This window comes from Pseudophryne corroboree, chromosome 3, assembly GCF_028390025.1.
Source record: "Pseudophryne corroboree isolate aPseCor3 chromosome 3, aPseCor3.hap2, whole genome shotgun sequence".
Lineage (NCBI taxonomy): Eukaryota > Metazoa > Chordata > Amphibia > Anura > Myobatrachidae > Pseudophryne > Pseudophryne corroboree.
The window spans coordinates 591,756,081-591,783,580 of record NC_086446.1 but is presented as its reverse complement, the minus strand read 5'-3'; the positions used below and the strand labels follow the sequence as shown (position 1 = coordinate 591,783,580).

Sequence of the window (27,500 nt, the reverse complement as noted above, 5' to 3'; positions counted from 1 at the left end):
TCGAACTTGTAGAACTTTGCAAACGTGTTCGACCCCGACCAAGTAGCCGCTCGGCAGAGTTGTAAAGCAGAGACACCCCGGGCAGCCGCACAGGAAGAACCCACCTTACGAGTAGAGTGGGCCATAACAGACGTAGGACACGGCAAACCTGCTGTAGAATACGCATGCTGGATAGTGAGCCTGATCTGGCGAGAGATCGTCTGCTTAGAAGCAGGACACACAATTTTCTTTGGATCATACAGGACAAACAGTGCGATTTTCTGCGACGAGCAGTCCTCTTCACATAGATTTTCAGAGCCCTTACCACATCCAAGGACTTTGAAGTAATTGAGGAGTTAGTAGCAACTGGCACCACAATAGGTTGATTAATATGAAAAGCTGACACAACTTTAGGAAGAAACTGCTGACGTGTCCAGAGCTCAGCCCTATCTTCATGGAAGATCAAGTAGGGGCTCTTATAAGACAAAGCCCCCCCCCCAACTCCGACACACGTCTAGCAGAAGCTAAGGACAACAAAGTGACAGCCTTCCACGTGAGAAACTTGACCTTAACCTCCTGTAGAGGCTCAAATCAGGCCGACTGGTGGAACTGCAACACCACGTTAAGAACCCAGGGCACCGTAGGTGGTACAAAGGGAGGCTGAATGTGCAGAACTCCCTTCAAAAATTCTGAACCTCAGGGAGGGCAGCCAACTGTTTCTGGAAGAAAATAGATAGGGACGAAATCTGGACCTTTACGGATCCTAACCTCAGGCCCATATCCACACCTACTTGCAGGAAGAGGAGAAACCGTCCCAGTTGAAACTCCACCGTAGGAAGCTTCTTGGACTTACACCAAGAAACATATTTTTTCCCCAAATACGATGGTAATGTTTAGACGTTACTCCTTTCCTAGCATGTATCAGGATAGGAATAACATTGTTCGGAATGCCCTTCCGAGCTTGTATCTGGCTTTCAACCTCATTGCCATCAAACGTAGCCGTGGTAAGTCTTGATGGGTGAACGGCCACTGCAGCAGCAGGTCCTGCTGAAGAGGAAGAGGCCTCGGCTCTTCTAGCAGTAGATCCAGAAGATCCGCGTACCAAGAACTTCTTGGCCAGTCTGGAGCAATGAGGATCGCTTGAACCCTTGTTCTCCTTAAGAGCTTTAACACTTTTGGAATGAGTGGGAGTGGTGGAAACACGTACACCGACTGGAATACCCACAGAGTCACCAGGGCATCCACTGCCACTGCTTGTGGATCCATCAACCTGGAACAATAGTGTTGAAGCTTCTTGTTGAGACGAGAGGCCATCATGTCTATTTGGGGTACACCCCAAAGATCTGTTACCTCCTTGAACACATCCGGATGGAGGCCCCACTTCCCTGGATGGAGATCGTGTCTGCTGAGGAAGTCCGCTTCCCATTTGTCTACTCCCAGAATGAAGATTGCTGACAGCGCCAACGCGTGTTTTTCTGCCCAGAGGATGATTCTTGTTACCTCTGACATTGCAGCTCTGCTCTTCGTTCCACCCTGTCGGTTTATGTAAGCCACGGTCGTTACATTGTCCGACTGAACTTGAATGGCCCGATTTCTCAGAAGATGGGCCGCTTGGAGAAGACCGTTGTAGACGGCTCTTCGTTCCAGAATGTTTATCGGTAGGTCGGCTTCCAGACTTGACCACCTTCCTTGGAAGGTTTCCCCTTGAGTGACAGCGACCCAGTCCCGGAGACTTGCATCTGTGGTAAGAAGGATCCAGTCCTGAATTCCAAGCGTGCAGCCCTCCAGACGGTGAGGTAATTGCAGCAACCAGAGGAGTGAAATCCTGGCCTTTGGTGACAAACGTATTCTCTGGTGCATGTGTACAGGAGATCCCGACCACTTGTCCAGGAGACCAAGTTGGAAGGACAGACCACAAAACCTCCTGTACTGCAGAGCCTCGTAAGAGGCCACCATCTTCCCCAGAAGGCGAATTCACTGATGAACAGACACCCAGGCTGGCTTCAGGACATCCCGGACCATTAATTGTATCAGAAACGCTTTTTCCTCTGGAAGACACACCCTTTGCACTTCCGTGTCGAGGATCATTCCCAGAAAGGACAACCTCCTGGTTGGTTCCAAATGTGATTTTGGAAGATTCAGGATTCAACCATGTTCCCAGAGTAGATGTGTTGTGAGAACTATGGACTGTAACAGCTTCTCTTTGGACGATGCCTTTATCAGCAGATCGTCCAGATATGGAATTATGATCACCTCCTGTCTGCGGAGAACCATAATTTCCGCAAGGTGTTAGATGGCTTGGCCTTACTTACTTTGGCAGTCCGAAAGGACTGAGATGCAGCTGAAGAAAAGTGTTTCTTTGTAGCAGGTGCAGCTGAGGGAAGAAAAGATAACTTACCCGCTGTAGCCGTGGAAATCCACGCATCCCCAAAGAGAGCCTGACCTGTGTAGGGTCTCCACACCTTTCCTGGACTCCGCATCGGCAGACCACTGGCGCAGTCAAAGTCCCCTACGAGCTGAGACAGACATGGACAATATCCCTGCATCCATGGAACTCAGATCTTTCAACCTGAATGTTACGTAAAAACAATTCAACATCACTTTTATCCAAATCCTCAAGTAACGTGCCTGACCACTTTACTATAACTTTGGAAATCCATGCACAGGCAATAGTAGGACGTAGTATTGCCCCTGAAGCAGTGTACATGGATTTGAGCGTAGTGTAAATTTTTCGATCAGCCAGGTCTTTTAAGGCGGTAGATCCTGGAACAGGGAAAACCACCTTTTTGATAGTCTGGATACAGACACGTCAACTATGGGTGGGTTTTCCCATTTTTTCCTATCCTCCTCAGGGAAGGGGAAAGCAACCAGAACCCTTCTAGGGATATGGATTTTTTTCTCAGGGTTTTCCCATGCTTTCTCAAATATAGTATTTAATTCCTTTGACGCAGGGAAGGTTAGCGAAGCTTTCTTATTTTCAGTGAAAAAAGCCTCCTCAACCTGCTCAGGTGTTGTATAATTAATATTCAATACATCCCTGATAGAGACTATCAATTGCACCCCCTTTGCAAGAGAGGCAGACCCCCGCAACACATCCCCAATACAGTCTGTGGTATCAGAATCGATATCCGTGTCATCTTGCATGATTTGAACAAGCGCATGTTTGTGGGGGTATATATCGGAGCGTCCTGAGGTACCAGAATCAGGCCATACTGTCAGAGTTCTGTAATACCTGGATTGCAGATTCAGTACTTGCAACCCTATCTGAAATCTGAGAAATCCAAGATTGGATACAGGAAAACCACTCAGGTTCCCTTGCTGGAATCTGTGGAAGCCTTGCTGGAATCTGTGGAAGTGCTATCCTGATTACATGCAATGGGATCATCGTGGGAGGACATATCCTCCGCAGCATATGACACAGTGTCCCTGGACATAGCCAAAGGAGACCACAAAACACCCCCCCCACACACACACACACACGGGAGGGCAGACAGAGTTTCACCCCCAAGAATGGCAAGAGACACAGATTGGAGCCAACCCACACACAGCGCTTTTAACCAAAGGGAGACCTTGTCAGCACTGACTGTGCACCATAATAGGATACACAGTCGTACTGCAGCCTCCCCCCCTTCTACAACCCCCTGGTACCGTGAGAGATAGCTGGAGTTGCTGTGGAGGGACCTTCTTCCTCCTGATCAGCGCTCTGCAGGCAGGAAAATGGCGCAGAACGCTGCTGGGTCCGCTCTGAGGAGACGCTCCGCCCCCAAAATGGCGCTATCTTCCGGCCCTTCATCTGGTTATACTGGTCGGAGGATTGATGCTGGCTGAGATCCTGGGACCCAGACAGGCTTTGTGACAAGTGTAGGGTGTAAGCGCTGGCCCAGGAAGCCCCTCAACGCGCCGCACTATGTACTGCTGAGCCATCCCGGAGCGCAGTTAATACTGCGCTCCTACCCTGCTGCCACCATCTTCACACCTGCCCCCTGCTTCCAAACTGGGTCGGTGTCTTACTCGCCACAATCTTCAGCTCTGTAAGGGGGTGGCGGCATGCTGCTGGGGTGAGCGATCCCCTGTGGCGGGGAGCGATCTAGCCTCTCAGGAGCTCAGAGTCCTGTCAGCGGAGTAAGTGGCTCAGACCCCGCAGTGCGGACACTACTCTCCCCCCCCCACACACACACACCTTAGTCCCACGCTGCAGGTAGGCTGTTGCCAGCAGCCTCCCTGTAAAATAAAAAAAAATAAAAAACTTAAAAAAAACAAACTCTAAAAATAAGAATTTACTCACCGGTAATTCTATTTCTCGTAGTCCGTAGTGGATGCTGGGTACTCCATAAGGACCATGGGGAATAGACGGGCTCCGCAGGAGACTGGGCACTCTAAAAGAAAGATTAGGTACTATCTGGTGTGCACTGGCTCCTCCCTCTATGCCCCTGCTCCAGACCTCAGTTAGGGAAACTGTGCCCGGAAGAGCTGACACTACAAGGAAAGGATTTGGAATCCAGGGTAAGACTCATACCAGCCACACCGTACAACTCGTGATAACTATACCCAGTTAACAGTATGAATAACAACTGAGCCTCACTGAACAGATGGCTCATAACAATAACCCTTTAGTTAAGCAATAACTATATACAAGTAATGCAGAAAATCCGCACTTGGGACGGGCTCCCAGCATTCACTACGAGAAATAGAATTACCGGTGAGTAAATTCTTATTTTCTCTGACGTCCTAGTGGATGCTGGGTACTCCGTAAGGACCATGGGGATTATACCAAAGCTCCCAAACGGGCGGGAGAGTGCGGATGACTCTGCAGCACCGCATGAGCAAACTCAAGGTCCTCCTCAGCCAGGGTATCAAACTTGTAGAATTTTGCAAACGTGTTTGACCCCGACCAGGTAGCAGCTCGGCAAAGTTGTAATGCCGAGACCCCTTGGGCAGCTGCCCAAGAAGAGCCCCCTTCCTCGTGGTATGGGCTTTTACTGATTTAGGATGCGGGAGTCCAGCCGCAGAATGTGCAAGTTGAATCGTGCTACAGATCCAGCGAGCAATAGTCTGCTTTGAAGCAGGAGCACCCACCTTGTTGGGTGCATGCAGGATAAACAGCGAGTCAGTATTTCTGACTCTAGCCGTCCTGGAAACATAGATTTTCAGGGCCCGGACTACATCCAGCAACTTGGAGGCCTCCAAGTCCCGAGTAGCCGCAGGCACCACAATAGGTTGGTTCAATGAAACGCTGATACCACCTTAGGGAGAAATTGGGGACGAATCCTCAATTCTGCCCTGTCCCTATGGAAGATCAGATAAGGGCTTTAACATGACAAAGCCGCCAATTCTGACACACGCCTAGCCGAAGCCAAGGCCAAATATATATGACCACTTTCCACGTGAGATACTTCAACTCCACGTTATGAAGTGGCTCAAAACAATGTGATTTTAGGAAATCCAACACTACATTGAGATCCCAAGGTGCCACTGGAGGCACAAAAGGGGGCTGAATATGCAGCACTCCCTTAACGACTGAACTTCAGGCAGCGTATTTCCTAGCCTTTAACAGCGTAGGAATCACTTCATCTGGAACGCCCTTTTCCGTTAGGATCCGGCGTTCAACCGCCAAGCCTTCAAACGCAGCCGCGGTAAGTCTTGGAACAGACAGGGCCCCTGCAGTAACAGGTCCTGTCTGAGAGACAGAGGCCATGGGTCCTCCGAGATCATTTCTTGTAGTTCTGGGTACCAAGTTCTTCTTGGCCAATCCGGAACTACGAGTATAGTTCTAACTCCTCTCTTACTTACTATCCTCAGTACCTTGGGTATGAGAGGAAGATGAGGGAACACATAAACCGACTGGTACACCCACGGTGTCACTAGTGCGTCCACAGCTATCGCCTGAGAGTCTCTTGACCTGGCGCAATACTTTTTTAGCTTTTTGTTGAGGCGGGACGCCATCATGTACACCTGTGGCCGTTCCCAACGGTTCACAATCTGCGTGAAGACTTCTGGATGAAGTCCCCACTCTCCCGGGTGGAGGTCGTGCCTGCTGAGGAAGTCTGCTTCCTAGTTTTCCACCCCCGGAATGAACACTGCTGACAGTGTTAGCACGTGATACTCCGCCCATCGGAGAATCCTTGTGGCTTCTGCCAACGCCATCCTGCTTCTTGTGCCGCCTTGTCTGTTTACATGGGCGACAGCCGTGATGTTGTCTGACTGAATCAGCACCGGCTGGTTTTGAAGCAGGGGTTCTGCTTGCCTTAGGGCATTGTAAATGGCCCTTAGGTCCAGAATATTTATGTGTAGGGAAGTCTCCTGACTCGACCATTGTCCTTGGAAGTTTCTTCCCTGAGTGACTGCTCCCCAACCTCGGAGGCTTGCATCCGTGGTCACCAGGACCCAGTCCTGAATGCCGAATCTGCGGCCCTCGAGAAGATGAGCACTCTGCAGCCACCACAGCAGAGACACCCTGGCCCTCGGGGACAGGGTGATCAGCCGATGCATCTGAAGATGCGATCCTCACTTGTCTAACAGGTCCCACTGAAAATTCCTTGCATGGAACCTGCCGAAGGGAATTGCTTCGAAAGAAGCTACCATTTTTTCCAGGATTCGCGTGCAATGATGCACCGACACCTGTTTTGGTTGCAGGAGGTCTCTGACCAGAGATGACAACTCCTTGGCCTTCTCCTCCGGGAGAAACACCTTCTTCTGTTCTGTGTTCAGAAACATGCCCAATATCAGCAAACGCGTCGTAGGAACCAGCTGCGACTTTGGGATATTCAGAATCCAGCCGTGCTGTTGTAGCACTTCCTGAGATAGTGCTACTCCGATCAACGACTGCACCTTGGACCTCGCCTTTATAAGGAGATCGTCCAAGTACGGGATAATTATAACTCCCTTCTTTCGAACGAGTATCATCATTTTGGCCATTACCTTGGAACACACCCTCTGTGCCGTGGACAGACCAAACGACAACGTCTGGAAGTGGTAATGGCAGTTATGTACCACAACCTTGAGGTACTCCTGGTGAGGTGGGTAAATCGGGACATGTAGGTAAGCATCCATGATGTCCAGTGACACCATAATATCCCCCTCTTCCAGGCTTGCAATAACCGCCCTGAGCGATTCTTTTTTGAACTTGAACTTCCTTATATAAGTGTTCAAGGATTTCAAATTTAGAATGGGTCTCACCGAACAGTCTGGTTTCGGTATCACAAACATTGTGGAATAGTAACCTCGTCCCTGTTGAAGGAGAGGAACTTTGATCACCACCTGCTGGAGGTACAGCTTGTGAATTGCCGCCAGTACTACCTCCCTTTCCTTGGGAGTAGCAGACAAGGCTGATTTGAGGTAACGGCGAGGGGGAGACGTCTCGAACTCCAGCTTGTATCCCTGAGATACCTGTAGAACCCAGAGATCCACCTGTGAGCGAACCCACTGGTCGCTGAAGTTCCGGAGACGGGCCCCCACCGCACCTGGCTCCACCTGTGGAGCACCAGCGTCATGCGGTGGACTTAGTGGAAGCAGGGGAGGATATTTGTTCCTGGGAACTGGCTGCCTGGTGCAGCTTTTTCCCTCTACCCCTGCCTCTGGGCAGAAAGGACGCGCCTCTGACCCGCTTGCCTTTCTGAGGCCGAAAGGACTGTACTTGATAATACGGTGCTTTCTTAGGCTGTGAGGGGACCTGAGGTAAAAAAGTCGACTTCCCAGCTGTTGCTGTGGACACGAGGTCCGAGAGACCGTACCCAAACAATTCCTCACCCTTATAATGCAAAACTTCCATGTGCCTTTTAGAATCAGCATCACCTGTCCACTGCCGAGTCCATAATACTCTCCTGGCAGAAATGGACATTGCATTAATTCTAGATGCCAGCCGGCAAATGTCCCTCTGTGCATCTCTCATATATAAGACTACGTCTTTAATATGCTCTATAGTTAGCAAAATAGTAACCCTGTCAAGAGAATCAATGTTATCTGACAGGGAATCAGACCATGCTGCTGCAGCACTGCACATCCATGCTGAAGCAATAGCAGGTCTCAGTATAGTACCTGAGTGTGTATACACAGACTTCAGGATAGCCTCCTGCTTTCTATCTGCAGGCTCCTTTAAGGCGGCCGTATCCTGAGACGGCAGTGCTACCTTTTTTGATAAGCGTGTGAGCGCTTTGTCCACCTTAGGGGATGTCTCCCAGCGTAACCTATCAGTTGGCGGGAAAGGGTACGCCATTAGTAACCGCTTAGAAATTACTAGTTTCTTATCTGGGGAACCCCACGCTTCTTCACACAATTCGTTTAACTCATCAGATGGGGGAAAAGTCACTGGCTACTTTTTCTCCCCAAACATAATACCCTTTTTTGTGGTAACCGGGTTAATGTCAGAAATGTGCAACACATTTTTCATTGCCGTAATCCTACATCGGATGGCCCTAGTGGATTGTATATTTGTCTTATCCTCGTCGACACTGGAGTCAGACTCCGTGTCGACATCTGTGTCAGCCATCTGAGGTAGCGGGCGTTTGAGCCCCTGACGGCCTCTGAGATGCCTGGGCAGGCGCGGGCTGAGATGCCGGCTGTCCCAAAGCTGCGTCATCGAACCTTTTATGCAAGGAGTTGACACTGTCGGTTAATACCTTCCACATATCCATCCACTCAGGTGTCGGCCCCGCAGGGGGCGACATCACACTTATCGGCACCTGCTCCGCCTCCACGTAAGCGTCCTCATCAAACATGTCGACACAGCCGTACCGACACACCGCACACACACACAGGGAATGCTCTGATTGAGGACAGGACCCCACAAAGTCCTTTGGGGAGACAGAGAGAGAGTATGCCAGCACACACCACAGCGCTATATAATCAGGGATTTACACCAACACAAAGTGATTTTTCCCTATAGCTGCTTTACATATACAGTTTGCGCCTAAATTTAGTGCCCCCCCCCCCCCCCTCTCTTTTTTACCCTTTGAGCCTGGAAACTGCAGGGGAGAGCCTGGGGAGCTGTCTTCCAGCGGAGCCGTGAAGAGGAAATGGAGCCAGTGTGCTGAGGGAGATAGCCCCGCCCCCTTCTCGGCGGACTTCTCCCGCTCTTATATTTATATTATGGCGGGGGATTTTTGCACATATATAGTTTTTTAGACTATATTATGTGCTGTTTGCCAATGTAAGGTACTCTAATTGCAGCCCAGGGCGCCCCCCCCCCCCAGCGCCCTGCATCCATCAGTGACCGGAGTATGTGGTGTGCATAGGGAGCAATGGCGCACAGCTGCAGTGCTGTGCGCTACCTTAATGAAGACCGAAGTCTTCAGCCGCCGATTTTCAGGATGTTCTTCTTGCTTCTGGCTCTGCAAGGGGGACGGCGGCGCGGCTCCGGACGATCGTGGACGGGCCCAGTGTTCGATCCCTCTGGAGCTAATGGTGTCCAGTAGCCTTAGAAGCCCAAGCTAGCTGCAAGCAGGTAGGTTCGCTTCTCTCCCCTCAGTCCCTCGTAGCAGTGAGTCTGTTGCCAGCAGATCTCACTGAAAATAAAAAACCTAACAAATACTTTCTTTACTAGAAGCTCAGGAGAGCCCCTAGTGTGCAACCAGCTCGGGCCGGGCACAGATTCTAACTGAGGTCTGGAGGAGGGGCATAGAGGGAGGAGCCAGTGCACACCAGATAGTACCTAATCTTTCTTTTAGAGTGCCCAGTCTCCTGCGGAGCCCGTCTATTCCCCATGGTCCTTACGGAGTACCCAGCATCCACTAGGACGTCTGAGAAATAAAGTTTTTACTAGAAAAGCTCAGGAGAGCTCCCCTAGCTGTGACCGGCTCTTCTGGGCACATTCTTTAAACCGAGTCTGGTAGGAGGGGCATAGAGGGAGGAGCCAGCCCACACTCTCAAACTCGTAAAGTGCCAATGGCTCCTAGTGGACCCGTCTATACCCCATGGTACTAATGTGGACCCCAGCATCCTCTAGGACGAAAGAGAAAGTGGAAAATACACGCTGTCGCGTTCATGCTTTAACGTTCTTTTCAGGACATAAATGAACATAGCCTAGGGCCTGTTAGCTGAAGGAACTGACGTAGGTAGGATTTATCTTGTACTACTAGGAGCTGCAGCAGTTCTGCTATGCATTTTAGTTAAAAAGAAGAAGGATCATGTGAGGGATAGCATTTATTCAGTACACAGGCAACGTGATCACAAGTACCATTTCTTACCTTTCGCACATCATATGTTACAAGTATTTACACTGTAGAAATATTCTTTGTGTACACAATCATTGTAAACTACTGCACAATTTCAGTGAATAACTTCAAAAAACAAGCATTTTAATAAGCTACAGGGTAAGGGAGAAGAGGTATACAGTAATTATTGCATAAATATACAGTTAATTGGAACAGAAATATTTCCCTTTAATGAGACATAGGGGGTGATTCAGAGTTGCTTGCTAGCTGCTTTTAGCAGCATTGCATACGCTAAGCCGCCGCCCTCTGGGAGCGTATCTTAGCTTAGCAGAATAGCGAAGGAAAGATTAGCAGAATTGCGAATAGAAATTTCTTAGCAGTTTCTGAGCAGCTCCAGACTTACTCAGCCATTGCGACCAGCTCAGTCCTTTTCGTTCCTGGTTTGACGTCAAACACACCCAGCGTTTGCCCAACCACTCCCCCGTTTCTCCAGCCACTCCTGCGTTTTGCAACTCGAACGCCTGCGGTTTTCCGCACACTCCCATAAAACGGCCAGTTTCCGCCCAGAAACACCCTCAGTTCCCGTCACACTACGATCAGCACAGCGATGAAAAAGGTCCGTTATGCCGTGAGTAAAATACCTAACTTTTGTGTAAAATAACTAAGCGCATGCGCTCTGCGAACCTTGCGCATGCGCAGTAAGCGACTAATCACAGTATAGCGAAAATCGGCAACGAGCGAACAACTCGGAATGACCCCCATAATGCAAGAAGAAAAAAAAAAGGAAATCTCCAAAGGCTCGTTTAACCATTTCATAATGAGTAAAGTCAGAGGTAAAAATCTCTCATCCAATTAGAAAGCTTTATGACATTATGTGAAGCTTCCTACCATCACACACTCTACATATGCTGTGCATTAAAGTGGTAAAAAACATTAATTATAATATGTACCTTTGCTTCATCGGCATACAGGGGGATGTCATGGAATGGAGATATATATCGTCCTTTGCCGTCTTCTACAAAACAGATGGCAAAATACTATGTCAGCAAATACATCATACATATTAAGTGTTATCCATAGCTTAATATGCTCATTAGAAATCTACGTCAGGAGCATTTCTGGAGGAAGCCCAAATATTTGATTTTAGAGCGATTGTCGCCAGCCAATGAACAATACATAATTAGCATGTAACAAGCTATAGTCTGCTCCAAGCAAGTGCAGTTTATGTAATACAGTACATCAGACATATGCAGCCCAATGACCACGCTACGCCACTTACCAGATTCTCTCTGGTGTAAATTATAATTGAGCACACACACACAGCAGACTTGGTAGGAAAATCTGCTGCTATTGGGCATATGCAGCAGTTCCATTCTGCCCTTTAGGCTGCAAGTAGTGGTCACTGGCCAGGCTGTGGGGAAGTGGGGTTTTTTGGACAACTGGAACACCCCCATCCCATTTGCCTATGTACAGTACATGACTAGTGTCGGGATGTTTTGTTAAACATGAACAATAGTCCTAGCATTCATTCAATTTCAGAAATTTTAGGTTGTTCTAAAATGGTATTGAGGGCCCATCACAGGAGAGAAAGCTTGCAATCTAATAAGATAAAAACAAGATGATCAAGTGTGGCTCATAGAAGAGTTTGGGATAGTTGTGGTGGATTAGTCTGGGGTGTATAGGTCCAGCTTTAATAAAGCAATGGGTTTTCAGAGGGCATGCCTTTCCTCCAGCCTATGCCATCACATCATTCACTACTACTGGAATCGCTCTACGGAAGATGGATAGACAAAACAAATGTCAGAATTAATTTTGTTGCCGCATAGTCAGATCAATATTCTTACTGGACTGGTCCACTTACCCCTTACAGAGTTATTATTCTAAAGCACTGGTAGAAAGTAGGGATTAAAAAGGTATACATGTGGGAAATTTTCAAAACACATCTGATACATACAGTAGTCCAAGAAAGATTTGCAAATGGGAAGTCTGCAAAGAAACTTCTACAATAAAAAAAAAAAAAAAAAACCCATAAAGAAAACTAGTACTTTTTAGGAGCAGTGTTTAAATCAGAAATATGTCTTGGAAGTTTTCTGTACCAGTTCACAATACATTGTCATTGGTAGGCTTCCTAAGACATGGGGGTAAATTTACTAAGGTGGGAGATTTTTAGAACTGGTGATGTTGTTGCCCATGGCAACCAATCAGATTCTACTTACCATTTATCTAGCTGCTTCTAGCAGATAATAGATATAATCTGATTGGTTGCTATGGGCAACATCACCAGTTCTAAAAATCTCCCACCTTAGTAAATTTACCCCATGGTTTGTGTGCCTGCGGGACTATGTGAATAAGTCAAACATTTGTTTCCTCACAACCAATAAGTTACTTACTGGTTTTCATAGATTTTGAAGGTCCCTAATACTAAGTTTAAGTGTTGTACGCGGAATCCCACAAAGCTAGCGAGAGCCAGCCACCCCAGGGCACCACACTAGAGAAAGGCTAAAGTATTAGTGGGTGTTAATAAGAAGCAAAAGCTATGTATCAAAAAGTGGTACACAGGATAAAGGTGTTATTTAAAATGCTATAAAAAAAAAAAAGTGCTGAGTAAAATGTAACTACATTACCTCAAAACAGCTTGGCCACAGCCTTTTTTCCCCGGGGGAGAGGGGGGGGGGGGGGGGGGGGGCAATCTCATCCCTAAAGATTATAACCGCACCCACTCTGGGTCATATACCTGCCTAATGTAAGGCCACATGATAATGGATACGTATATTTGCATGGATACAAATATTTGCATATCTACATATATTTGCAAATATATGTAGCCGAGATCTCTAAATCTTCTATTATCATATAGTGTCCAAGTCTTGTAACGGATACCCCTTGGTGTACTGGGGAAAACCCCTGTTTGTTTCTTAGATTGAGATGAGAGCCTGGGAATGCATAGTGTCCATTGGAACAAATTTATAAAAATGGAGCATGTTAATTTGTAGATTGTGCAGGAATATTTGAAAAACACCCCACCTACAGAGTCGGTCTGTCAATATTTCAAAGGTGTAGGCAACAGAACTAGTACAGACACTTTTGGGGTTGTTCCGACAATCAGGGCAATGTTTCAACAAATTAAAGGCTCCAATAACCGATCTACACACGAAGCAACGTTTTTCTTTCCTCCCAAGTAACAAATCTTCTGCCACACCACACTGAATTTGCATGTGTCCGCCTACACTGAGGATGACCTAGCCATAGAAAAATGTGGGAAATATGGTCACATTATAGAGAATGCTCACACACTGCAGGATATCAGAATATTGTAGCAGAGATTGTAGTTACCGACCAAGCAGATTAACATAAAATTGGGAAGTTGGGAAAGATCTACCCGACGTATCAGTGAAACAATCATGTATGCACACTATATGCAAGAAATCAGGCAAATGCCCCCATTATTGGGAAATTGGTACAATTATTGTAAGATGTGTCCCTAGCAAAAGTGTGACACCAAGGGCATGGCATGTCCACACATTGGGTTCTAGCAGGTTGCCATTCTGCACTCTCAATCTGTTACATATGCACACATATAAAGCTGCCATACTAAATCATTACAAAAACACACAATGTCAAAGATCATGAGAGAGCATACAAATATAACATTGTTTTTAGTGTAGAATGGAAAACGCATAATTTGTAAATAACGCTTTTTCATTATTTGTATGGCCATCTGCATTCTACATTAGTATTCTATGCTCTTCATGAACAAGAGCATAGCAAGCAAAGAATGTCACACCAAAAGTATGAATGCTACAGGAACCCTGCAAATAAGTCAGTAATTTAGCTATGTAGGTGCCCTCTAACTAAAGTGTACCAAACAACTTATGGGATAAACAGAGCAATAAGCAGGCAGTTTAATTATGGCAGCAGTTGTTGCTATAGTAACCCTGCAATAGCAAAGTCTCTTATCAACAGGCTGTCCAGCTGCTCATACGTTACAGTGGTCTCACGGTTTATTTTTACTAAAGCCTTCTTTTTAATGTACTTGGTGTTTGAAATTACCAGACCAAAGCTAGAGGCAAACTCATTTTCCAGAGAGCAAAGCCAGCATCTCCTGGGTTATAGATATAATAAAGATTCCATAATTAATAGATAGGCAGGTTACCCAAGCAACAGATAGACAAAACAGTGATGGTGCTCCCACCCCGCGACTTCTGCCATTTATTCAGTTCACCAGGGTTCCAGTGCTTAAAACCAGTAGGAAACGCTGCAGATCAGCCGATAAACCTTACTTTTCTGTAAGCATCTTAACTAGCACTTTGGATTTAGCACTGTAATTTTGTGCCTGCTAAATGAAATTTAAGAAGGCTGTCACGTTACGAGTATCCCATATCCAAATATTCCGAAATACGGAATATTCCGAAACACAGACTTTTTTGAGTGAGATTGAGATAGTGAAACCTTTGTTTTTTGATGGATCAATGTACACAAACTTTGTTTAATACACAAAGTTATTAATAATAATAAGAATTTACTCACCGGTAATTCTATTTCTCGTAGTCCGTAGTGGATGCTGGGAACTCCGTAAGGACCATGGGGAATAGACGGGCTCCGCAGGAGACTGGGCACTCTAAAAGAAAGATTAGGTACTATCTGGTGTGCACTGGCTCCTCCCTCTATGCCCCTCCTCCAGACCTCAGTTAGGGAAGGTGCCCGGAAGAGCTGACACAACAAGGAAAGGATTTGGAATCCAGGGTAAGACTCATACCAGCCACACCAATCACACCGTACAACTCGTGATAACTATACCCAGTTAACAGTATGAACAAAAAAACTGAGCCTCATTCAAAAGATGGCTCATAACAATAAACCTTAAGTTAAGCAATAACTATATACATGTATTGCAGAGAGTCCGCACTTGGGACGGGCGCCCAGCATCCACTACGGACTACGAGAAATAGAATTACCGGTGAGTAAATTCTTATTTTCTCTGACGTCCTAGTGGATGCTGGGAACTCCGTAAGGACCATGGGGATTATACCAAAGCTCCCAAACGGGCGGGAGAGTGCGGATGACTCTGCAGCACCGAATGAGCAAACTCAAGGTCCTCCTCAGCCAGGGTATCAAACTTGTAGAATTTAGCAAATGTGTTTGAACCCGACCAAGTAGCAGCTCGGCAAAGCTGTAAAGCAGAGACTCCTCGGGCAGCCGCCCAAGAAGTGCCCACCTTCCTTGTGGAATGGGCGTTTACTGATTTAGGATGCGGCAGTCCAGCCGCAGAATGTGCCAGCTGAATCGTGCTACAGATCCAGCGAGCAATAGTCTGCTTTGAAGCAGGAGCACCCAGCTTGTTGGGTGAATGCAGGATAAATAGCGAGTCCGTTTTTCTGACTCTAGCCGTCCTGGAAACATAAATTTTCAGGGCCCGGACTACGTCCAGCAACTTGGAATCCTCCAAGTCCCGAGTAGCCGCAGGCACCACAATAGGTTGGTTCAAATGAAACGCTGATACCACCTTTGGGAGAAATTGGGGACGAGTCCTCAATTCTGCCCTGTCCATAAGGAAAATCAGATATGGGCTTTTACATGACAAAGCCGCCAATTCTGACACGCGCCTAGCTGAAGCCAAGGCCAACAGCATGACCACCTTCCACGTGAGATACTTTAGCTCCACGGTCTTAAGTGGCTCAAACCAGTGGGATTTCAGGAAATCCAACACAACGTTAAGATCCCAAGGTGCCACTGGAGGCACAAAAGGGGGCTGAATATGCAGCACTCCCTTAACAAACGTCTGAACTTCAGGCAGTGAAGCCAGTTCTTTTTGAAAGAAAATAGATCGGGCCGAAATCTGGACCTTTATGGACCCTAATTTTAGGCCCATAGTCACCCCTGACTGTAGGAAGTGCAGAAATCGACCCAGCTGGAATTCCTCTGTTGGGGCCTTCCTGGCCTCACACCAAGCAACATATTTCCGCCATATGCGGTGATAATGTTTTGCTGTCACATCCTTCCTAGCTTATATCAGCGTAGGAATCACTTCATCTGGAATGCCCTTTTCCATTAGGATCCGGCGTTCAACCGCCATGCCGTCAAACGCAGCCGCGGTAAGTCTTGGAACAGACAGGGCCCCTGCTGTAGCAGGTCCTGTCGGAGAGGCAGAGGCCATGGGTCCTCTGAGAACATTTCTTGTAGTTCTGGGTACCAAGTTCTTCTTGGCCAATCCGGAACGATGAGTATAGCTCTTACTCCTCTCTTTCTTATTATCCTCAGTACCTTGGGTATGAGAGGAAGAGGAGGGAACACATAAACCGACTGGTACACCCACGGTGTCACTAGGGCGGCCACAGCTATCGCCTGAGGGTCCCTTGACCTGGCGCAATATCTTTTTAGCTTTTTGCTGAGGCGGGACGCCATCATGTCCACCTGTGGCCGTTCCCAACGATTTACAATCAGTGTGAAGACTTCTGGATGAAGTCCCCACTCTCCCGGGTGGAGGTCGTGCCTGCTGAGGAAGTCTGCTTCCCAGTTGTCCACTCCCGGAATGAACACTGCTGACAGTGCTAGGAGGCGATTCTCCGCCCATCGAAGAATCCTTGTGGCTTCTGCCATCGCCATCCTGCTTCTTGTGCCGCCCTGGCGGTTTACATGGGCGACCGCCGTGATGTTGTCTGACTGAATCAGCACCAGTTGGTTTTGAAACAGGGGCTCTGCTTGACTCAGGGCGTTGTAAATGGCCCTTAGTTCCAGTATATTTATGTGTAGTGAAGTCTTCTGACTTGACCACTGACCTTGGAAGTTCCTTCCCTGAGTGACTGCCCCCCATCCTCGGAGGCTTGCATCCGTGGTCACCAGGACCCAGTCCTGTATGCCGAATCTGCGGCCCTCGAGAAGATGAGCACTCTGCAGCCACCACAGCAGAGACACCCTGGCCCTCGGGGACAGGGTGATCAACCGATGCATCTGAAGATGCGATCCGGACCATTTGTCTAACAGATCCCACTGAAAGATCCTTGCATGGAATCTGCCGAAAGGAATTGCTTCGTAAGAAGCCACCATCTTTCCCAGGACTCGCGTGCAATGATGCACCGACACCTGTTTTGGTTTCAGGAGGTCCCTGACCAGAGATGACAATTCCTGGGCCTTCTCCCCCGGGGAGAGACACCTTCTTCTGTTCTGTGTCCAGAATCATGCCCAAGAACAGCAGACGCGTCGCAGGAATCAGATGCGACTTTGGGATATTCAGAATCCAGCCGTGCTGTTGCAACACTTCCCGAGCTAGTGCTACGCTAACAACTGCTCCTTGGACCTCGCCTTTATAAGGAGATCGTCCAAGTATGGGATAATTATTACTCCCTTCTTCCGAAGGAGTATCATCATTTCGGCCATTACCTTGGTAAATACTCTCGGTGCCGTGGACAGACCAAACGGCAACGTCTGGAATTGGTAATGACAGTCCTGTACCACAAACCTGAGGTACTCCTGATGAGGTGGGTAAACGGGGACATGCAAGTAAGCATCCTTGATGTCCAGTGACACCATAAAATCCCCCTCTTCCAGGCTTGCAATCACCGCCCTGAGCGATTCCATTTTGAACTTGAACTTCCTTATATAAGTGTTCAAGGATTTTAAATTCAGAATAGGTCTCACCGAACCGTCTGGTTTCGGTACCACAAACATTGTGGAATAGTAACCCCGTCCCTGTTAAAGGAGGGGAACCTTGATTATCACCTGCTGGAGGTACAGCTTGTGAATAGCCGCCAGTACTACCTCCCTTTCCCTGGGAGCAACTGGCAAGGCAGATTTGAGGTAACGGCGAGGGGGAGTCGCCTCGAACTCCAGCTTGTATCCCTGAGATACAACTTGTACAGCCCAGAGATCCACCTGTGAGCGAACCCACTGGTTGCTGAAGTTCCGGAGACGCGCCCCCACTGCACCTGGCTCCGCCTGTGGAGCCCCAGCGTCATGCGGTGGATTTAGAGGAAGCAGGGGAGGATTTTTTGTTCCTGGGAACTGGCTGCCTGGTGCAGCTTCTTTCCTCTACCCCTGCCTCTGGGCAGAAAGGATGCGCCTTTGACCCGCTTGCCTTTCTGAGGCCGAAAGGACTGTACTTGATAATACGGTGCTTTCTTAGGCTGTGAGGGAACCAGAGGTAAAAAAGTCGACTTCCCAGCTGTTGCTGTGGATACGAGGTCCGAGAGACCGTCCCCAAACAATTCCTCACCTTTATAAGGCAAAACCTCCATGTGCCTTTTAGAATCAGCATCGCCTGTCCACTGCCGAGTCCATAATACTCTCCTGGCAGAAATGGACATTGCGTTAATTCTGGATGCCAGCCAGCAAATGTCCCTCTGAGCATCCCGCATATATAAGACGACGTCCTTTATATGCTCTATGGTTAGCAAAATAGTATCCCTGTCGAGGGAATCAATGTTGTCTGACAGGGTATCAGACCATGCTGCTGCAGCACTACACATCCATGCTGAAGCAATAGCAGGTCTCAGTATAGTACCTGAGTGTGTATATACAGACTTCAGGATAGCCTCCTGCTTTCTATCCGCAGGCTCCTTTAGGGCGACCGTATCCTGAGACGGCAGTGCCACCTTTTTTGATAAGCGCGTGAGCGTCTTGTCCACCCTAGGGGATGTTTCCCAACGTAACCTGTCCGTTGCCGGGAAAGGGTACGCCATCAGTAACCTCTTAGAAATCACTAGTTTCTTATCAGGGGAACACCACGCTTCTTCACACAATTCATTTAACTCATCAGATGGGGGAAAAGTCACTGGCAGCTTTTTCTCCCCAAACATAATACCCTTTTTGGTGGTAACCGGGTTAATGTCAGAAATGTGCAATACATTTTTCATTGCAGTAATCATGCATCGGATGGCCCTTGTGGACTGTACATTTGACTCATCCTCATCTACACTGGAGTCAGACTCCGTGTCGACATCTGTGTCTGCCATCTGAGCTAGCGGGCGTTTATGAGCCCCTGATGGCCTCCGAGACGCCTGGGCAGGCGCGGGCTGAGATGCCGGCTGTCCCAAGGCTACTGCGTCATCAAACCTTTTATGTAAGGAGTTGACACTGTCGGTTAATACCTTCCACCTATCCATCCACTCCGGTGTCGGCCCCGTCGGGGGCGACACCACACTTATAGGCTCCTGCTCCGCCTCCACGTAAGCGTCCTCATCAAACATGTCGACACAGCTGTACCGACACCGCACACACACAGGGAATGCTCTGACTGAGGACAGGACCCCACAAAAGTCCTTTGGGGAGACAGAGAGAGAGTATGCCAGCACACACCACAGCGCTATATAACACAGGGATTTACACTAAAAAGAGTGATTTTTCCCAATAGCTGCAGGGGAGAGCCTGGGGAGCGTCCTTCCAGCGGAGCTGTGAAGAGAAAATGGCGCTGGTGTGCTGAGGAAGAAGGCCCCGCCCCCTCAGCTGCGGGCTTCTCCCGCGTTTGTATAATGTTAATGGCGGGGGTTTTCGCACATATACAGTTTTAAAATAAGAATTTACTTACCGATAATTCTATTTCTCGGAGTCCGTAGTGGATGCTGGGGTTCCTGAAAGGACCATGGGGAATAGCGGCTCCGCAGGAGACAGGGCACAAAAAGTAAAGCTTTTCCAGATCAGGTGGTGTGCACTGGCTCCTCCCCCCATGACCCTCCTCCAGACTCCAGTTAGGTACTGTGCCCGGACGAGCGTACACAATAAGGGAGGATTTTGAATCCCGGGTAAGACTCATACCAGCCACACCAATCACACCGTACAACTTGTGATCTAAACCCAGTTAACAGTATGATAACAAAAGGAGCCTCTGAAAGACGGCTTCCTACCACAATAACCCGATTTTTGTAACAATAACTATGTACAAGTATTGCAGAATAATCCGCACTTGGGATGGGCGCCCAGCATCCACTACGGACTCCGAGAAATAGAATTATCGGTAAGTAAATTCTTATTTTCTCTATCGTCCTAGTGGATGCTGGGGTTAATGAAAGGACCATGGGGATTATACCAAAGCTCCCAAACGGGCGGGAGAGTGCGGATGACTCTGCAGCACCGAATGAGAGAACTCCAGGTCCTCTTTTGCCAGGGTATCAAATTTGTAAAATTTTACAAACGTGTTCTCTCCCGACCACGTAGCTGCTCGGCAGAGTTGTAATGCCGAGACCCCTCGGGCAGCCGCCCAAGATGAGCCCACCTTCCTTGTGGAATGGGCATTTACATATTTTTTGCTGTGGCAAGCCTGCCACAGAATGTGCAAGCTGAATTGTACTACAAATCCAACGAGCAATAGTCTGCTCAGAAGCAGGAGCACCCAGCTTGTTGGGTGCATACAGGATAAACAGCAAGTCAGATTTCCTGACTCCAGCCGACCTGGAAACTATATTTTCAGGGCCCTGACAACATCCAGCAACTTGGAGTCCTCCAAGTCCCCAGTAGCCGCAGGCACCACAATAAGCTGGTTCAGGTGAAACGCTGACACCACCTTAGGGAGAAAACTGGGGACGAGTCCACAGCTTTGCTCTGTCCGAATGGACAATCAGATATGGCTTTGTGAGATAAAGCCGCCAATTCTGACACTCGCCTGGCCGAGGCCAGGACCAACAGCATGGTCACTTTCCATGTGAGATATATCAAATCCACAGATTTGAGTTGTTTAAAACAATGTGATTTTAGGAATCCCAAACTACGTTGAGATCGCCCAGTGCCACTGGAGACATCAAAAAGGGGTTGTATATGCAGTACTCCCTTAACAACTTCTGGACTTCAGGAACTGAAGCCAATTTCTTTCTGGAAGAAAATCGACCGGTCGAAATTTGAACCTTAATGGACCCCAATTTGAGACCCATATACACTCCTGCTTGCAGGATTGCAGGAAATGTAAGAATTAACCTAGTTGAAATTCTTCCGTGGAGCCTTCCTGGCCTCACACCATGGAACATATTTTCACCTAAGCGGTGATAATGTTGTGCGGTCACCTCCTTCCTGGCTCTGACCAGGGTAGGGATGACCTCTTCCGGAATGCCTTTTTCCCTTAGGATCCGGCGTTCACCCGCCCTGGCGTCAACGCAGCTGCGGTAAGTCATGGAACAGACATGATTCTTGCTGAATCAAGATCCTTTCTAGTATCTCTTGAAGTTCCGGGTACCAAGTTCTTCTTGGCCCAAACCGGAACCACGAGTATAGTTCTTACTCCTCTCCTTCCTATCATTCTCCATACACTGGGTATGAAAGGCAGAGGAGGGAACACATACACCGACTGGTACACCCACGGTGTTACCAGAGCGTCCCAGCTATTGCCTGAGGGTCTCTAGACCTGGCGCTTCATGTGGGACGCCATCATAACCACCTTTGGTCTTTCCCAACGGTTTACAAACATGTGGAAACTTCCAGATGAAGTTCCCACTTTTCCGGGTGGAATTCATTTATGCTGAGGAAATCTTCCTAGTTGTCCACTCCCGGAATGAACACTGCTGACAGTGTTATCACATGATCTTTCGCCCAGCGAAGAATCCTTGCTGTCATTGTCCTCCTGCTTCTTGTGCCGCCCCGTCTGTTTACGTGGGCGACTGCCATGATGATGTCCTACTGGATCAGCACCGGTTGACTTTGAAGCAGAGGTCTTCCTAGGCTCAGAGCATCGTAAATTGCCCTTAGCTCCAGTATATTCATGTGGAGAGAAATCTCCAGACTTGACCACACTTCCTTGGAAATTTCTTCCTTGTGTGACTGTTTCCCAGCCTCTCAGGCTGGCATCCGTGGTCACCAGAACACAGTCCTGAATGCTGAATGTGCTGCCCTCTAGAAGATGAGCACTCTGCAGCCCCCACAGAAGAGACACCCTTGTCCTCGGAGACAGGGTTATCCGCTGATGCATCTGAAGATGCGATCCGGACCATTCGTCCAGCAAATCCCCCTGAAAAGTTTTTGCGTGAGATCTGCCGAATGGAATCGCTTCGTAAGAAGCCACCATTTTTCCCAGGACTCCTGTGCATTGATGCACTGATACTTGGCCTGGATTTAGGAGGTTTCTGACTAGGTCGGATAACTCCCTGGCTTTCCCCTCCAGGAGAAATACCTCTTTCTGGACTATGCCCAGAATCATTCCTAGGAACAGCAGACGTATCATCGGAAAACAGCTGCGATTTTTGGAATATTTAGAATCCACTCGTGCTGTCGTAGAACTACTTTAGATAGTTCTTTTCCGACCTCCAACTGTTCTCTGGAAACTTGTCCCTTTCAGGATATCGTCCAAGTAAGGGATAATTTAGATGCCTTTCTTCTTTTAAGAATCATCTTTTCGGCCATTACCTTGGTAAAGGCCCGGGGTGCCGTGGATAATTCAACGGCAGCGTCTGAAACTGATATTGACAGTTCTGTATCACGAACCAGAGGTACCCTTGTTGAGAAGGGCAAATTTGGACATGGAGGTAATCCTTGATGTCCAGGGACACCATATAGTCCCCTTTTTTCCGGTTCTCTATCACTGCTCTGAGTGACTCCATCTTGATTTGAACCTTTTTATGTAAGTGTTCAAAGATTTCAGATTTAGACTATGTCTCACCAAGCCGTCTGGCTTCAGTACCACAATATAGTGTGGAGGACTAATACCCTTTTCCTTGTTGTAGGAGGGGTACTTTGATTATCACCTGCTGGAAATACAGCTTGTGAATTTTTTCCCAATACTGCCTCCTTGTCGGAGGGAGCCGTTGGTAAAGCAGGCTTCAGGAACCTGCGAGGAAAAAATGTCTCGACTCTCCAATCTGTACCCCTGGGATAATACTTGTATGATCTAGGGGTCAACTTGCGAGTGATCCCACTGCGCGCTGAGACTCTTGAGACTACCCCCCCACTGGTGGAGGGCTTCTTTTCCTGGGAAGGGGCTGCCTGCTGCAGTCTACTTCCCTTTCCTCTATGTCTGGGCAGATATGACTGGCCTTTTGCCCGCTTGCCCACATGGGAACGGAAGGATTGAGGCTGAAAAGACAGTGTCTTTTTCTGCTGAGACGTAACTTGTGGTAAAAAGGTTGGATTTCCCAGCTGTGGCCGTGGCCCCCAGGTCCGACGGACCGACTCCAAATAACTCCTTCCCTTTATACGGCAATACTTCCATGTGCCGTATGGGATCTGTATCACCTGACCACTGTCGTGTCCATGACATCTTCTGGGAGATATGGACAACGCACTTATCTTGATGCCAGAGTGCAAATATCCCTCTGTGCATCTCGCATACATATATATATAGAATGCATCCTATTAAATGCTCTATATCAATAAAATATTTTTAGTCAGGGAATTCGACCAAGCCAACCCAGCACTGCATCTCCAGGCTGATGGCGATCGCTGGTCGCAGTATAGCCACCGTCTGTGTGTATATACTTTTTAGGATATTTTTCCAGCTGCCTATCAGCTGGCTCCTTGAGGGCGGCCGTATTTGGAGACGGTAACGCCACTTGATAAGCGTGTGAGCGCCTTATCCACCCTAAAGGGTGTTTCCCAACGCGCCCTAACTTCTGGCGGGAAAGGGTATAACGCCAATATTTGCTATCGGGGTAAACCCACGCATCATCACACACTTCATTTTATTTTATCTGATTCAGGAAAAACTACAGGTAGTTTTTTCACTTCCACATAATACCCTTTTTTGTGGTACTTGTAGTATCAGAAATATGTAACAGCTCCTTCATTGCCCTTAACGTGTGGCCCTAATGAGGAATACGTTTGTTTATTCACCGTCGACACTGGATTCAGTGTCCGTGTCTGTGTCTGTGTCGACCGACTGAGGTAAATGGGCGTTTTTTAATAAAAAAACCCTGACGGTGTTTCTGAGACGCCTGGACCGTTACTAATTGTTTGTCGGCCGTCTCATGTCGTCAACCGACCTTGCAGCGTGTTGACATTCTCACGTAATTCCCTAAATAAGCCATCCATTCCGGTGTCGACTCCCTAGAGAGTGACATCACCATTACAGGCAATTTCTCCGCCTCCTCCAGCATCGTCCTCATACATGTCGACACACACGTACCGACACACAGCACACACACCTGGAATGCTCTGACAGAGGACAGGACCCCACTAGCCCTTTGGAGAGACAGAGGGAGAGTTTGCCAGCACACACCAAAAAACGCTATAATTACATAGGGACAACCTTATATAAGTGTTTCTCCCTAATAGCATCTTTATATATATATTTATATCGCCAATTTGTGCCCCCCCTCTCTGTTTAAACCCTGTTTCTGTAGTGCAGTGGAGAGCCTGGGAGCCTTCTCTCCAGCCTTTCTGTGAGAGAAAAAATGGCGCTGTGTGCTGAGGAGATAGGCCCCGCCCCTTTTACGGCGGGCTCGTCTCCCGCTCTTTAGTGAAGTTTGGCAGGGGTTAAATATCTCCATATAACCTCTGGGGGCTATATGTGAGGTATTTTTAGCCAGTATATAGGTTTACATTTGCCTCCCAGGGCGCCCCCCCCCCAGCGCCCTGCACCCTCAGTGACAGCGTGTGAAGTGTGCTGAGAGGAAAATGGCGCACAGCTGCAGTGCTGTGCGCTACCTTTAGAAGACTGTCAGAGTCTTCAGCCGCCGATTCTGGACCTCTTCTAACTTCAGCATCTGCAAGGGGGCCGGCGGCGCGGCTCCGGTGACCATCCAGGCTGTACCTGTGATCGTCCCTCTGGAGCTAATGTCCAGTAGCCAAGAAGCCAATCCATCCTGCACGCAGGTGAGTTCACTTCTTCTCCCCTCAGTCCCTCGTTGCAGTGATCCTGTTGCCAGCAGGACTCACTGTAAAATAAAAAACCTAAGCTAAACTTTCTCTAAGCAGCTCTTTAGGAGAGCCACCTAGATTGCACCCTTCTCGGCCGGGCACAAAAATCTAACTGGAGTCTGGAGGAGGGTCATGGGGGGAGGAGCCAGTGCACACCACCTGATCTGGAAAAGCTTTACTTTTTGTGCCCTGTCTCCTGCGGAGCCGCTATTCCCCATGGTCCTTTCAGGAACCCCAGCATCCACTAGGACGATAGAGAAAAACTGTATTATGTGCCAAAAGGTATAATAATTGCTGCCCAGGGCACCGCCGCCGCCCCCCCCCCCCTCCTGTGGGAGCAATGGCGCACAGCTGCAGTGCTGTGCGCTACCTTAATGAAGACAGGAGTCTTCAGCCGCCGTTTTCGTCGTTTCTTCTGTCTTCTGGCTCTGCAAGGGGGACGGCGGCGCGGCTCCGGGAACGGACGATCGAGGTCTGGCCCTGTGTTCGAACCCTCTGGTGCTAATGGTGTCCAGTAGCCTTAGAAGCACAAGCTAGCTGCAAGCAGGTAGGTTTGCTTCTCTCCCCTCAGTCCCTCGTAGCAGTGAGTCTGTTGCCAGCAGATCTCACTGAAAATAAAAAACCTAACAAATACTTTCTTTTCTAGCAAGCTCAGGAGAGCCCACTAGGAGCACCCAGCTCTGGCCGGGCACATATTCTAACTGAGGTCTGGAGGAGGGGCATAGAGGGAGGAGCCAGTGCACACCAGATAGTACCTAATCTTTCTTTTAGAGTGCCCAGTCTCCTGCGGAGCCCGTATATTCCCCATGGTCCTTACGGAGTTCCCAGCATCCACTAGGACATCAGAGAAATTGTATTAAATGTCCTTCAGGCTGTGTGTATAAGATGTATATGAAACAAATGAATTGTGTGAATGTAGACACACTTTGTTTAATGCACAAAGTTATAAAAAATATTGGCTAAAATGACCTTCAGGCTGTGTGTATAAGGTGTGTATAACATAAATGCATTCTGTGCTTAGATTTAGGTCCCATCACCATGATATCTCATTTTGGTATCTAATTATTCCAAAATACGGAAAAATCCGATATCCAAAATACCTCTGGTCCCAAGCATTTTGGATAAGGGATACTCAACCTGTATTTGTAGTCCATGATATGAGTGGACCAATCCAAGGTAATTAATGAACCTAGAAATTTTACTGGTGTGACTTCGGCTTAAACTTCCAGGGGTAAGTTCTTAAAACCAACATCAGCACAAAAAAACAAACCAAAAACTTGCTGGCCCCTTTAGGAGCACACGCAGAGGGAGGAGCTAATGCATTGTGCAGAAATGATGGCCAGCTACTGATGAGTGCAGGGTACTAACTGTATATTACTTCAATATTATCTTGCTTAATGTGTCTAAAGAAGCAAGTGTGGAAATTGTTTGGAATGCATTGGTTGGTGTTTTTTTGAGAAATGTGAATACAGTATTTGTATGTCCAACAACAACAAACCATTGTCAACACCTGAATATGGTTTTCAGAGACTATAGGGAGAATTCATTTAATTGCAGTAAATTACCACAGATGAAAAGGGTGATAGCCTCAAGCTTTAACGCTTGTGGCTATTCAATTTCAGACCATTTCCACTCTGAGCCCCTTGTTAACACCAGTTACTATGTTAATGGGTGATAATACAGTATCCATGAAACTTCGATTCTTGTATTAGCAGGGTCGTTGCACCAGTTAACCCTATAGTTATTGGTTGAGGCCGAAGCTTCTCAAACAGTCCTCAAGGCACCCCAACGGTCCAGGTTTTAGGCATATCCATGGCTCGGCAGAGATTGTTAAATCAAATCGACTGAGGTGCTAATTAAGTCACATCCTATAAAATGTATCCAGGACTTGCCTCTAATGCAGGAACCCAGCTAATTAAAACACCTGAGGGTGAATGGGAGGAGTGCCAATACCAGAGGAAGGAAGCCTTGCCTTCCAGTATACAATATATACACAAATATAGAGGGGGAGGGGGAGGGGACCGGACCTGGACTGCACATGCTATTACTAAAGATATCAAGAGGTGCCATCATGCTGAGGCTTCTAATACTATGCTGGGGGAAGAGAGATGCAGATGCACACTCTTAGCACTAGGAACACCGATAGTAAAAATAATTTAAATAAACCCACCCAATTAACATGGAGTATAATTGAAGTTCTTAGCACACATTAGAGCAAATATCCAGGCCCATGTACCGCGGCCAGGTGACTTCATCATATGGGTCCCTAACATTCCTAATACTATCACATTCTATAAATTTATTCAGGGCTTACCTCTAAATAGGGCCATATCAATGTGTGATCTGAAAATGCAGGAACTCTGCTAATTAAAACAACTGAGTGTGAAAGGGAGGAGTGCTAATACCAGAGGAAGGAAGCCTTGCCTTCCAGTGTACAATATATACACGCACATATACATACACACAGATAGATAGATAGATAGATAGATAGATAGATAGATAGATAGATAGATAGATAGATAGATAGATAGATAGATAGATAGAGATACATACATACATACACACCAAGGTCCTGCACTCCCAGTTAGCCTTCCAGTATATGTGCTG

General features: G+C 47.8%; 1 protein-coding gene across 1 annotated transcript in view; it reads right to left on the bottom strand.

Annotated features, from left to right (window-relative positions):
- PPA1 (inorganic pyrophosphatase 1) overlaps positions 1-27,500 on the bottom strand; it is a 316,872-nt gene that overhangs the window by 196,050 nt on the left and 93,322 nt on the right. The window contains exon 2 of the mRNA XM_063961455.1: positions 11,078-11,142. Within this exon, the coding sequence (XP_063817525.1) occupies positions 11,078-11,142 (65 nt within the window). The remainder of the gene's footprint in view (positions 1-11,077; positions 11,143-27,500) is intronic.